At 39.4% G+C, this 15,420-nt stretch overlaps 1 protein-coding gene across 1 annotated transcript in view; it reads right to left on the bottom strand.

Annotated features, from left to right (window-relative positions):
• Positions 1-15,420, bottom strand: part of VWA3B (von Willebrand factor A domain containing 3B) — a 154,448-nt gene that overhangs the window by 125,424 nt on the left and 13,604 nt on the right. The window contains 3 exon segments of the mRNA XM_019659997.1: positions 1,892-2,051; positions 2,685-2,935; positions 6,003-6,097. Of these exon segments, the coding sequence (XP_019515542.1) occupies positions 1,892-2,051; positions 2,685-2,935; positions 6,003-6,097 (506 nt within the window).

Here is a 15,420-nt window from a genome sequence, read left to right as displayed (position 1 = left end):
CTTTCAGGCCTTTCAGCACCTGCCCCCTGATTTTCAAAAGGACCTAATGGGAGGTAAAGACTGAGGAATAATGCTGTACACTCTCAGCCAATTACCCAAGTGGCAGATGAAAACATTGAAAGAGGAAGTGTTCTCCAAACTCCTTATTAGACAACTAATACTGTTCTCCCAGCAAATGCATGAACTCCAGTTTCCTCCTGGTATACACATCACCTGTGTCAGGTGTATTAAATGGGCTCCACTGAGCTGCACTGTTACTAGTTAGTGTCCCAGCTATGTTAGTGTCCCAGCTGTGTTGTTGCCTGAGTGCAGAGGAGACGGGTTCACCCTCCCAAAAGGATCTAAAACCACACATGGCCTAAGACAGGAAAGACAGATAACGGGGTGGGGGCAGGTACTTGGGTTTGTGAGCTCAGTGGGAGGCAAGTGAGGACAAACACCTCCAGGTGGTCTGTCTGTGGCTCCTGACACCCTGTGTCTTCGCTGCATGTCATGAAAACTCAGCTTCTTTGCTCTAGCAATAATCCAAGTCTGAAACCCTTGTGCAGAAAGGTTTTTCCATCAAGGTTTCATCAAACTAAAAATGCTGTGGCCAGCGTAAGCCTTTACTCAGGCTCTAGGGTTGTTCATTAAGTTCATTCCTCAGCTTCTTGACTGCCTAGGGCTCCAGGCCACCCCCAGGTACCCATGCTACCGATTTCCAGGGACATGCTTTCCATTGAGACTGTCTGCCCCACCCCCACTTTCTTCCTACACACTGCCGTTCTGCCTATCCTTTCTGCTCACATAGAGACATTGAGAAAAACAGAGAGGAAGATAAATATGCTACCTATCTATCCCCATCCTGCCCAAAAAATAATTGGCAAAATGCCTTTTAAAATGAAATGGCTTTAGAATCATCGGTTGTGAATTCTTGTTCTCATGCCCAGTTTACAGAACCCTCAGGCTTCCAGGGTGGAGGAAGCAATTATTAATTAACATTAATTAATTATTAAGTATTATTAAGTAGCTATATCCCGAAGGAAAGCAGACCTACCCCCACCCAGGGAGTGGAGGCAGCCAAGAGACCCATCTGCCCAGAGGACTTCCTCTCTAGCTTGCCACTACCCTTATCAGTCCCACCAGTAGAGTCAAAGAAACACACATCCTTGTGGCTTAAAGAGACATTAACACCACCACTTAATCACTTCTTCCAGATAAATCTTTATTTCCAAAAGGTCCCTATCAAAATGCCCATGTGAATACACCAATATTTGAAAATGGATGACACATTGGCGGGATACATCTCACCTTAGAAAGCTCATGATAGACCCATGTGTGAAGAAAAGAAAGTGGGAAAGTTACAGAACATGGACGTTTGGGAAGCCCTGTTTCCTCATCCTCGGGGTTTTGGGGGAGCCTTCCAACCCCTCCTCCCCAGAAGAGAGGGACTTAACTTATCTAACTGTCAGGAGTGGAACTGAAGTGTTAGAGATGCACAGCTGTGGCCTTAAGGCTTCTCTCGATGCCCAGTGGCCATGGTCAGCATGTGGCTCTCCTGGCAGTGGCTAAATGGTGTGTACTCAGGGCCCCAGTCAGCCCATGAGGACACTCCGCCATGCTCAGGGGTAGGTGTCAGGGAGTCTCATTTTGGTTGGTCCAGTTCTGCCATCACCAAACCTGTGATTTGGATCCCCTCCTGGGGCCTGTCACCTATATGTCACTTGGTTCCAAATTCAGGGGTGAATAGGATTAAGACTTATGGGCTCTTCAATGCCAATGACATGGCCCCTATGGGAAGCCAATGGGAAGACACCAGGATCGGCTGCAGGGCAGTATGAGGACACTGAGTGTGAAGAAATAAGCTTGAGGCCACCTTGGTGACCTGGGCCAGCCCTGGATACACACTCACAGTTTTGTCTTTCCCGGCTTCCAGCAGAGCGTCCAGGCGGCCAGCCTGGCTCAGGGCCCGCTCAAATGTCAGTGTCTCAACCCAACTGATGGCAGCAGCGATGGACTGTTCCGTCACAGGAGCAGCATTTTCCTGCCATTTCACAGGTTCTTGAGAAGCCCTGCAAGGAATCACATGGGGCTGTCACCGGACAGTGGTCACCACAGCTGTCAGTCCTCAGCCCACCACTGCGAGCAGCACACCACTCACAGTCACTTGCGCAGAAAGAAGGAAAAAGAAGCTTCCAGCCCTCTCTCTGAAAATGACTAACAAAACAGGGAAGCTATTTAAGACAAGTTTCCAAAGCACATACAGGAAATTCTATAAAGCCAGCCATCTGTTGTTCTTTAAGATTAAGTGTCAGCTTACCGGGAGGTCAGCGTGAGTTGCAAGCTAGTGTGAAAATCAGTGAAATTTGTGACAAGTTTGAATTCATTCTCCAAGCTAAAATCTAAAATGAGTGAAGGGATTTTTTTGGCTTTAAATATATATTCAATATAATTTATATTCTTGTATATGACCTTGCCATGCACTGAAAAAAAGTATGTTTCTAAATCTCATTAGAAAAATAAGATGCTTTGTACAAAGCAGATAAAAGTTTTCTAAGATTTATTCATTGTGGAGTTGCTGCAGGAATTCTATATCCTAGGAAATTATAAGATAACACACCCCCTCCCCAAAGAGCTAACTATGCTAGTTATGCTACTTAACTATTAATAAATGAAAAGCACTGATGAAGGTTCATTGAACTCACCATATGATATTGAACTTGGCTATGTGAGCTACCTGCTCACGGAGAACCATTATTACAGCATCTTGGCACAGACTAAGCTCCTCCTCCCACATGCCACCAAAATCCAGCACTATGGTGATGCTCTGTTCCAAGATGACACCAAAAATCTGCCGGCTTCCACTAGTGAGCCAGTCCATCCGCTGCTTATAGCTCTCCACAGCCTGTGTTAAAAGTTCCACGAACTGACAGATCACTTCTGATTTGGCTATCAACTTAATGAAAAAAAAAAAGTTAAAAAAACAAAACAAAACAAAAGCACACTGAAGCAGGTCACCTGAACCACAGTGCAGCCAGGAACAAGAGGGCCCACTGAGTCAAGGTCTCTGCCATCGAGCACTATGCATTAGTGACAACTTTAGAAATGATCCTCCACACCCACACAATCAGGAGGATGGTGTTCCAACCTTTCAGCTGAAACCCGTGACCAGTTCCCCACAGGATAAAGGTGATCATGTGTTCCACTCAAAACAGCACTCTTTAAAAAGAAATGTGTTTCTAGATCACGATGTTATCTTTACAGTTACAGAATCATCTTCATCATAAAATGTCCAGGGGAACTTTTAAGAAATTAGGGATGCTAAAAGAGAGACCAGCAAAGACAGCTGGAAAACAGTAGGCCTCACTAAGCTTTCCTAAGTACAACATGCCAGAAGTATTTCTGGAAATGCTTCTCAGCATGCAGCACACAGGCCTGGCTTCCTCGTTGGATGCACCCCGGTGACTCCTCATCCTGCTCGTGACCTTTGTCCTGTGTCCTCACTCTCCCAGGCCAAGCTCCCCTGTACCTGGATCACATGATCACCTACAGCTGCCACCAACACCACTAGGGGCTGTCCCTGAAAGGTGACAAAGACTTGGGGGCAATTTCTTATATGAGGCCTGACAATTGAGTTAGCAAACTTGCCACCATGCTCTTAAATTGGCAGCACTGTACAAACAGCTTGGTAGGTTTCATAACCTTGGTATATCAGTGTCTCACAGCTGTGTTCATGTCGACGTGTGGTGGTATCTTGCCGAGTGGCTTTCATTATTCTTGTTTTGTGTTTTTGTGTGCCATCGTGAGAATGTCTGAGCTTGAATTAGAGCAAAGAACAAACGTTAAATTTCTTGTTAAACTTGTCAAGAGTGGAAGTGAAATCAGGGACATGTTAGTCCGACTTTATGGGGATAATATGAAGAAAACGGCAGTTTACACATGATTAAATGTTTTTCTGAGAGGAGATAACACGTCACTAATGAAGAAAGGTCAGGGTGGCCTGTAACAAGCAGAACTGACGAAAACATTGCAAAAATCCATCGAATTGTGTGTCAAAATCGTTGGCTGACTCTGAGAAGCATAGCAGACCAAGTGAACATCAATAGAGAAACAAGAAAATCTTAACTGAAAATCTTGGCATAAGAAAGGTGTGTAAAAAATGGTCCTGAAGGAGCTCATCAATGAACAAAAGCAAAGGAGAGTCAAAGTTTGCCAAGACCTTTTGGAGAGGCAAGATGATGTTTGGGGCCATGTTGTCACTGGTGATGAAACATGGGTGTACCAATACAACCCTGAAACAAAGTGTCAAAGCGCACAATGAAACTCAGCCAATTCTCCACAACCAAAAAACTTCTGTCAGTCCAAGTCAAGAGTCAAAACAATGTTGCTAACATTTTGTGATATCAGAGAAATTATTCATTATGAATTTGTACCAACTGGACAAACAGTTAACCAAGTTTACTAGTTGGAAGTACTGAAAAGGCTGCATGAAAAAGTTAGATGAAAATGACCTCAACTTTTCGCCAAAAATTCATGGCTCTTGCATCACGACAATGCACCAGCTCACACAGCACTGTCTGTGAGGAAATTTTTAGCCAGTAAACAAATAACTATTTTGGAATACCCTTCCTACTCACCTGATCTGGCCCCCAATGACTTCTTTCTTTACCCAAAGATAAAGGAAATATTGAAAGGAAGACATTTTGATGACATTCAGGACATCAAGGGTAATACAACAGCTCTGATGGCCATTCCAGAAAAAGAGTTCCAAAATTGCTTTGAAGGGTGAACTAGGCATTGGCATCAGTGCATAATTCCCAAGGTGGGCACTGTGAAGGTGCCCATAGTGATATTCAGCAATGGAGTATGTAGCACCTTTTTTAGGATGAGTTTGCGAACTTAATTGGCTGACCTCATATACACAAAAAAAACACCATTCACACAGATCGGGCACAACTGTGTGAGGCCTATCAGGGTGTAGGAAGGCAGGAGACAGAGAAAAGGAGAAAAACTTGTACCTTCTGTGAAGAATCAATTTTAAAACATCTAGTACTTTTTTAAACTTTAGCAACCCTCAGAACACCCCCAAATCCCTAAGATGTTCAGTAAAATTAGTTTTCTTAACACACCGTATAATTCCACACTCATGCCTTGGCATGTGCTGTCCCATCTGCCTTAAACTCTGTCCTTCCCCATCCCTGTCTCTCAGGGCTCTTCCGCAGACTCCAGCATCTGCTTCCCATAGCTCCTAACTTTCTCGCCAGCTCTCACAGCACTTACTGCAAGTCTCTACCACACGCAGAAACCAGGTGGGACTGTGTCACAGGGGCTGTGGAAGTGCAGTCACATGGCACAAACAGACATTTGCAATAGTTCCGTATCCATTTCCATGTGGTTCAGATAAAAAATATATTTAGCACACCCAACTCAAGATTCCATGGATATTATTGCTTAGGACCAGGCTGTTTAAAATATTTTAAATATTAAGAAATAGCAGTCCAGGTGGTATATGGATGTAAACTGACATGAACAAATCCCCACGCCGCTGAGTGATGGGACGGCCATGTGTCCCCGTGAGCTCCCAGTGGTGAGCCAGGGGTCAGGCACCAGTGGGCACACACACAGTGTGCTGAGTTGCTGGGAACAGACTCCAGTAAGAGGCACTGCCCGTTCCCTGTCCACTCCGGCCTGCAAGGCGGCCTCTATTGCTGGTGCCTCTGGCAGGTAACAGCGGCTGGCTCTTACCTTTTAGCTGATCTCTCTCACAATGCCTTTTTTATTTTTAGGGCATAACAGAGTGTTGATATGCAAAGTTACTCACCTCTGGTCAAGAGCTTCCTGCACACATCTCTAACAGGCCAAGTGCTTCCCTCCCCTGCTCCTCAGCCCGGACTCTCATTACTCTCTACCCGCCAGAAGAAGCCACTGCATCAGTGCGAAGCAGAGGGAGCCTCTGCAGGTGGGCCACTCCCAGACCTCAGCAGGGCGTCACAGGCCTGTCCCTCCAAGGGGTTCCCACTTACATTGTATGCTGTGCCATCTTCTGCTCTGTAGACCCTTGGAAACAGGCCGTCAGCATACCGGGAAGCCACAAGTCTCCCCAGAGAAGTCACATAATCTGCATTTTTATAAAGAAGAGCAATCAAAATGATGTATTATTATCAACACTTCTTATTTTTATTTCAAAAAGCTTTTCTCTGACACCATTCAAATGATATCCCCAGTGACAGAAACAATCTGTGATGCTCTGTACTCTGTTCTACATGATGAAGTATCTCTAGGTGCTGTGATAAACGTAACTGTTATGACCTGCATAATCCTTTAATCATGAATGAATGAAAAAGAAAAACAGGATTTGTTTCTTGGTTTCCTGGTTCTTTTGTCCAGAATGATTAAGGCAGAGGCAAACAAAACAACATAGAAATTGTCTTTAATTCTCAAAAACTTTTATTCAGGACTTGGACTTAGTTCTCAGAATTTTAAAAATTGACTTTAGATATTATCTATTGTTCTCTCAAGTGGGTTCATGAATAGATGAGTGAGATGAAGCAAGCAGGTAACAGATTCAAAATACCCACACAGAATGTGAAAACCACAGATTTTCTTCTCAAATTATATGCTCAGCTGTTCAACATCCGTTGCACAAACGCTTACTGGGCACCCATCACATGCGAGGCACAGTGCTTAGGGATGGGAAAAAAATGCTGCCTAAAACATATTTTTGCTCCTTCGTGGAACTAACAGCAGGCTACATAAAGGCCTCAAGAACTAACTCTGACTTGACAGGACAGAAGATGAAGCAAGGCTTCACAGAGATGTTCTTATTATGATGATTTTATTGTTGTTGGTATTATTATTACTATTAAATCCCAAAGATGGGAGGGAGAAAACTGGTACTCTTGGATGAGCATGTCCTTTCCCCTGCCTTTCTAGGGAGGCAGGATAACAGTCTACTTTGGAAAGGCAGAAAGGGCAAGGCTGAATTTTACAGCCTCCTGGCCAGGTCTGACCCCAAATCACCAGGCATGATAAAATTTACAAGACTTGAAATTCAATGTTCATAATAAACATAAAGAATGAATACTTGAATTTCATCAGCAATAACCTCACTCAATAAACATCTCAAACTCTAAAATACCCATTTCCAAAAGTTCAACTTCTTAACAGACATTGATATAGCAACTTCAAATCACCAGCAACACACTCCTTACCTAATACGTTTATGTGGAGTGAGGAGAGAGGGGTTGTGGTGTTTTTTTGAGGATTGAAGATGAGCCTACCAAAGATTCATAAACTGCACTGCTAATTAAAATGTGAGGCATTGTGAGTTCTACATCCAAGAATGGTGGAGTAGATTTTATTGGCTAACCCTCACACAAAAAAAGTTATAAACTCCAGACAAAACATAAAAATAGTTACTTGAAAGCACTAGTGAGCAATCAAGAACAGGCAGAAACTGGAATGGCATTCATCCTTGAAAGAAGGAAGTTGGTGAGATTTGCATTTATTTAGCAGCTGGGACAGAGTTTGGAGTTTGAGGCCAACCAAGTTAACAGCCTGCTAAAATAAGAATCAGCTTTCCACCCATCAACTGATTCATAAACAAACTGGCATGTCCACACAATTCACCTCCTTCTAATACTTGGCCATAAAAAGGAATAAAGTACTAGTACACACTACAAAGTGGATGACACTTAAAAACATTATGTTAAGTGAAAGAAGCCAGACACAAAAGGCCACATACTATATGAGTGTATTTATATGAAATGTCCAGAACAAGCAAAGCAACTCTATAGAGACAGAAAGCAGATTGCTTTGGGCTGGTGATTGAGGGGTAGCCTGGATAGCTAAGAAGTACAGGGTTTCTTTCTGAGGTGATAAAAATGTTCTAAAGTTGACTGTGGTGATAGTTACGCATATCTATAAATATACTTAAAATGTTGAATTGTATACTTTAAATGGGTACATGGTATAATATGTAAATCACATCTCAATAAAGCTGTTATTTTAAAAAGTAGAGATGAGAATCTAAGTGTTTTCTATTGATACAGAAATTAAAGAGATTTGCAGAAATGTAAAACAATGCCATTCATACTAAAGTTTTTGTTTTAGAAAATATACGTATTTTTCTTTTAAATGTTATAACAGTTTGTTACTTTTAAATAAATTAACAAATATTTTTTAAAGTTTTTAGTTTTAACTTCCAATATGGTAGATACCAATAGATATAAAATACATAAATTCTTATAATAGATTAGAAATGAGGACATGAAAGTTTATGAAAATGTAATGAATTAAATGAAGAAGTATTAGTGTAAAAACATTTTCATACTAGTGGTAAATAGTCAATTTTAATGACAGTGATTTATCTCATCAGAAGTCATGGAGGTCAGGAAGAAGTGGCACAATGTTTCTGAAGTGCTGAAAGAAAAGAAGTGTCCACCCCAAATCCTAAATATGTTAATATTATTCTTCAGGAATGAAGGAGAAATAAAGACATTGTCAGATAAAGAAATTTTAAAAATTTGTTGCCAGCAGAGATACTTTCAAAGAATGAATAAAGGAGTTCTATAAACAGAAAGGAAATAATTAAAGAAGGAACTTGAAACATCAGGAAGAAATAACATAGTAAGCCTAAATATGGGTAAATACAATAGACTTTCTCTTCTTGAGTTTTCTAAATTACGTTTGATGGTTGAATCAAAAACAATAGTACAGTCTAACATTATTCTCAAAGTATAAAAAAAATAAATTATATTATAAATGGGGAGAGTAAAGAGAGATAAAGGGAAATGAAGTTTCCACTCTTCACTCAAACCAGTAAAATGTAAAACCAGTAGACTTTACAAAGTTATATATTTATAATGTAATACCTAGCACAACCACTAAAAAAAAATCTATATGGAGAAATATACTAAAAATTGGTATAGATAAATAAACACAGAATTCTGAAAAATGTTTATGTAACCCAAAGGTAAGGAAAGCTAGGAAAAATAAAATAAATGGAAAACAGAAAAAAAAATCAGAAAACAAAAAATAAAATGTCAGACAAAGCCTAATATATTAATAATTACATTCACTGTAAGTAGTCTAAACACAACAATTAAAATACAACAATTAAAAGGGATTGGCAAAGAGGGTATTTAAAATGACCCAACAATTGGGTATTGACAAGAAAATTGCTTCAAATATAATGATATATTAAATTAAAAGTAAAAAGATAAGTCATATAAGTATTAATAAAAAACAAGCAGGATTGACTATATTAATATCAGAAAAGTTAACTACAGAACAAAGAATATTACTAGGGACAGAGCAGGACATTATATAATTATCAAAGTGTCAATCCACCAGGAAGACACAGCAATCCTAAGTGTGTATGCACCAAACAACAGAGCTGCAAAATATGTGAAGCAAAAACTGATGAAACTGAAAGCAGAAATAGGCAAATCCACAATAATAGTTGGAGATTCCAATACCACTCTCTCAAAACAGAAAATCACCAAGGATGCTTAACAATACCATTAACAAACAGGTTCTAATTGACATTTATAAAAAAACTCTACACAACACAGAAGAATACATATTCTTTTCAAGTACCCACAGAATATATACCATGACAAACCATACCCATGGCTATAAAACAAACCTCAAAAAATTTAAAATAACTAAAACCAGAGTATGTTCCCAGTCCACAATGGAAACAAACTAGAAATCAATAACAAAAAGATAAGAAAATCTCCAAACTAAATACCATGTTTTCAAAAAATCCATGGGTTAAAGAGGAAGTCTCAACAGAAATAAAAAATATTTTTAACTGAATAAAAATCATAACACAGTATATAAAAATTTGAAGGACACAGCTCAAGCAATACCAAGAGGAAAATTTATAGTGCTAAATGTTCACATAAGAAGAGATGAAAAGTCTCAAATCAACAATCTAAGCTTCCACCTGCAGAAACTAGAAAAAAAAGAGCAAAGCATCCAAAGCAAGCAGAACAAAATAATAAAGATCAAAGCAGAAATCAGTGAAATTTAACACAGAAAAACAATAGAGAAAAATCAATAAAATAAAAAGCTGGTATTTAAATAAGACCGCTAAAATTGACAAACCCCTAGCAAGACTGACAAAGACAACAAGGGAGAAGACATGAATTACTGATATCAAGAATGAAACGGAATATCACTAAGGACACTGCAAACATCAAAAGAATAATGGAATACTTACTACAAACAACTCTACACACATAACTTAGACATCTTAGAAGAAATGAATCAGTTCCTCAAAAAACAAAGTACCATAATTCACTCAATACGAAATAGATCATTTAAATGTCCTACATCTATAAGAAAATGAATTTGTAATTAAAAACTTCTCAAAAAAGAAATTTCAGGCCTGGATAGGTTCTCTGGAAAATTCTACCAAACACACAAAGAATTAACATTCTACCCAATATTTTCCAGAAAATAGGAGACGAAGAAACGCTTCCCAACTTATTCTATGAAGCCAGTATTACCCTGATACCAATATCAGACAAAGGCGGTATTTTAAAAAGAGAGAGAGAGGGGCGGCCGAGTGGCTCAGCTGGTTAAGGGTTAGCTTAAGAGTGCAAGCCCTGAGCAACAGGGCCGCGGGTTCGATTCCCACATGGGCCAGTGATGCTGCACACAAGCTGAGCTGCTGTTGAGCTGCCAACAGGTGGCAGGATGGCTCAGCTGGTTAGAGCACGTGCTCCTAACAAGACTGCCTGTTCGATGGTGGGCTATGCCCGCCCACAACTAAGACTGACCTCAGCATCTTGAGCTGAGCTGCCACCCGGATGGTTCAGTGGATAGAGCAGCCGTTCTGAACAGCAAGGTTGCTGTTTTGACTCCCACATGGGATGGTGACTACGCCCACCCTCAACTTATTGAACACAGCACCTTGAGCTGAGCAGTGCGACTAGACTTGGAGCCGAGCTTGCTGCACCCTCCACAACTAAGATTGAATGACAACAACTTGGCTGGTCCCCTTCCCCAATTCCCCAACACTGTTCCCCTCCCCCAACTCCCCAATTTTTTTAAAATAAGAGAGAGAAAACTACACACCAATATCCTTCATGAATACAGATGCAAAAATCCTTAACATAATATTAGCAAATAGAATTCAGCAATATAAAGAATTATACAACATGAGCAAGTGGTGTTTATTCCAGGATACAAGGCTAGTTCAATATTTAAAACCCAATCAATATAATCAACCAAATTAACAGGCTAGGATAGAAAAATCACATCATCCTTTCAATTGACACAGAAAAAGCATTTGACAAAATTCAACACCCACTCATGGTAAATAATAATAATAATATAAATAAAACCTCTCAGAAAACTAGGAATATAGGAAAACTCCCTCAACTTGATCTTTTTTTTTTTTTTCATCTACAAACACCTACATCATAGCTAATGGTGAAAGAGTGAAAGCTTTCCCTAAGATCTAAAATGAGATAAGGATGTCTACTTTCGCCACTGTTATTCAACATAATACCAGAAGTTCTGGACAGCACAAGACAAGACAAGGAAATACAAGGTATGTAGATCAGAAAAAAAGAATGAAAACTTTCCCTATTTGGAGATGACATCATGGTCTACCTACAAATCCCAAGGAATCAACAAAAACAAACAAACAAACCAACCTCCTAGAACTAATGAGTTCAGTAAGGTCGCAGGATAGAAGATCAACATTAAGAAAATCAACCATATTTCTATATGCTAGCAATGAGCATGTGGAAACCAAAATATCATTTATAATTTCTCAGAAAATGAAATAATTAATGTAAATCTAACAAAATGTGCAAGACTTGTATACTGGAAATTACAAGAGAGTTGATAAAGGAAATCAAAGACATAAATAAGTAGAAAGATATTCCATATTCATGGACTGGAAGATTCAACATAGTAAAGATGTCATTCTCCTTAAATTGAAATACAGATTCAGGGCCGACCAAGTGGCGCGTTGGTTAAGAGTTGGCTTGGGACGCCAGCTCTGAGCAGCAGGGCCTAGGTTGGGATCCCACATGAGGGCCAGTGATGCTGTGCCCTCTACAGCTAAGATGGCAAACAACAGCTTGACCTGGAGCTGGGCTGCTGTGAGTCGCCGGTGACGGTGTAGGCTGCAGCCCCTGCTGCAGTGGGCTGCCACTGTGAGTGGCTGGCAGCTGGCATGAGCTGTTGTGAGCTGCCATATGTGGCCGTCAATAGCCGGCGAGTGAATGCCTCAGCCAGGAAGAGCACAATGATCACAATACCAACATGGGCCAGTGAAGCGATGTCCTCCACAACCAGACTAAAGAACAAAAGGACAGCAACTTGTTGATTCCCCAACGCTGTTCCCCTCCCCAAATTCCCCAATAAAATCTTTTTTTTTAAAAAAAAGAAAGAAATACAGGTTCAATGCAATTTCTATCAAAAGCCCAGCAATATTTTTGTAGAGATAGATATGATTATTCTAAAATTTATATGAAAAGGCAAAGGAACTAGAGTACTAAAACAATTTTGAAAAAGAATAAAATCCGAGGAATCAGTCAACCCAATTTCAAGATATTATATAGTTACAGTGATCAAGACTGTACAGTATTAGTGGAGAGACAGACACATAGACATAGGGAACAGAACAGAGAACACAGAAATAGTCCCACACAAGTACAACCAATTGTTAATAAAAATGCAAAAGCAACTCAAAAGAGGAAGAACAGTCTTTTAAATAAAAGGTGCTAGAACAATTGTATCTACACAGTCAAAAAAAAATGAACCTTACACAGAAATGAACTCAAATTGATCATGGGTTAAATGAAAATGGAAAAAAAAAAAAAAGCTGGAGTAGCAATACTTATACCAGACAAAATAGATTTTAAAACAAAGGCTATACAAGACACAACCAAGGACCCAGCATTCCCACTTCTGGGTATTTATCCAAAGAAACCCAAAACACTACTTCAAGGGGACATGTGCATCCATATGTTCATTGCAGCATTGTTTACAATAGTCAAGATATGGAGGCAGCCTGGGTGTCCATTGATGAATGAGTGGATAAAGAGGAGGTGGTACATATATACAATGGAATACTGGTCACCCAGGGAAGGGAATGGGTTCTTGCCATCTACAGCACCATGGATAGACCTGGAGGGTGTTGTGCTGAGTGGAGTAAGTCAGACATAGAAAGACAGATGCAATGTGATTTCTGTTATACATGGAATCTAAAGAACAAAATAAACAAAACAGAAAACATTCATAAATACAAAGAACATTTTGATGGTTGCCAGATTGGGGAGATGGGGGGTTCAGGGGTGGGTGGAAAACTGAACAGGATTAAAAAGTACAAGTTGGTTGTTACAAAGCAGTCATGGGGATGTAGGTTATAGCAGAAGAAATATAATCAACAATACTATTATACCTATGTATAGTGTCAGATGGGCACTAAGTTTATCAGGGTGATAGATGGGAGGAGGTTTGTGGGACAGGTTGAAAAGGGGAAGGGATTAAGAAGTACAAATTGGTAGGGCCAGCCAAGTGGCTCAGTTGGTTAAGAGTTGGCTTAAGAGTGCGAGCTCTGAGCAACAGGGCCACCGGTTCGATTCCCACATGGGCCAGCGACACTGCACCTGAGCTGAGCTGTCGCTGAGCTGCCAACAGGTGGCAGGATGGCTCAGCTGGTGTAACAAGATTGCCTGTTCGATGGTGGCTATGCCCATCCGCAACTAAGACTGAACTTGGCATCCTGAGCTGAGCTGCCACCAGGATGGCTCAGTGAATAGGACGTGTGCTCTTAACAACAAGGCTGCTGGTTCGCCTGCATGGGATGGTGGCTACTCCCACCCGCAACTAAGATTGAACACAGCACCTTGAGCTTAGAGGCCACGAGCTGCCAACGGGAAGCCAGATGGCGACTGGCATCCTCCACAACAAAGACTGAAGAACATCTTGGCTGGTCCCCTTCCCCAATTCCACAACACTGTTCCCCTCCCCCAACTCCCCAATAAAATCTTAAAAAAAAAAAAAAAAGTACAAATTGGTAGTTACAAAATAGTCCTGGGGATGTAAAGTAAAGCACAGGGAATATAGTCAATGATATGGTAATAACTATGTATGGTGCCAGGTGGGTCCTAGACTAGTCGGGGGAGGTCACTTCTTAAATTATACAAATATCTAACCGGTGTGCTGTACACCTGAAATTAATATAAAATAATATTGAGAAAAAAGAAACTGAGTGGGAAAAATAGCAATTTAATCCACATACTTACTATTTAAAATATCCTTCCTTCCTGTAAGATCTGACATTCCATCACGTGTTTTTTCCTAAAGAATTTATTTTAAGCATTTCCTGTAGTACAGGTCTGTTGGTGACAGACTTTCTCAGTTTTTATCTGACATTGTCTTTATTTCATCTTCTGTTTTGGATGATTGACTGACTGATTTATATTTTTTATTCTGAATTAACAACAGATTCACAGAAAGTTGCAAAGATAGTATATATAGACAGATCCCATGGACCTTTCACTCATTTTCCCCCAGCATAAGAAAGCTACAGTAATTACATTAATATCAGACAAAATAAATGTCAAAACAAGGACTATTTGAAATAAAGATGGACATTTCAAAATTATTAAAATATGTCAATTCATCAGAAAGATATGACAATCTTAAATGTGCATGCATTTAAAGCATCAAACTACAGGAACATAACTGGCAGAACTAAAGGGACAAATGGACAAATCCACTAGACAAAAAAAGTCACTATAGATACAGAATATTTCTATCATACTATCAACCATTTTAGCCTAATTAATACTTACAAATATTTCCTAAACACTGCATAATACTCATTCTTTTCAAGAGTGTATGAAATGTTTTCCAAGATATGTGCCGGACCATAAAATAAATCTCAGTAAATTTCAAAAGGCTAAAATTTTATGTTCTCTAACTTCAATAGAATTAAATTAGAAATCCAACAAAAACAAGATATCTTTAAAAGTCCTAAAATATTTGGAAGTTAAATAACACATTTCTTAAAAAACATGAATCAAAAAGAAAGTCACATGAGAAAAAAGAAACTATTTTTAACTCAATCATAACAAAAACACTACTTACCAAGATTTGTGGGATTTAGCTAAAGCAATGCTTGGAAGAATACTTATAATTTTAAATGACATTAGAAAAGAAAAAAAGGCTTAAAATCAATTATCTAAGTTTCTACCTTAAAAGCTAGAAAAATAAATGCAAATTAAACTCAAAGTAAGTAGAAGGAAATAAAAAAATAAAGATTAACTATATAGATCAATGAAATACAAAAGAAAGAATAGAAAAAATCAACAAAACCAAAATTCGGTTCTTTAAAAAAAGTTATGATATACCCCTAACAAGATTTACCAAGAAAAAGTGACAGAAACACAAATTATCAATATCAGG

Source organism: Hipposideros armiger, unplaced genomic scaffold (genome assembly GCF_001890085.2).
Source record: "Hipposideros armiger isolate ML-2016 unplaced genomic scaffold, ASM189008v1 scaffold_310, whole genome shotgun sequence".
NCBI classification, from domain to species: Eukaryota; Metazoa; Chordata; class Mammalia; order Chiroptera; family Hipposideridae; genus Hipposideros; species Hipposideros armiger.
The sequence above is the reverse complement of the archived record's forward strand: the minus strand, read 5'-3'. Positions and strand labels throughout refer to the sequence as shown.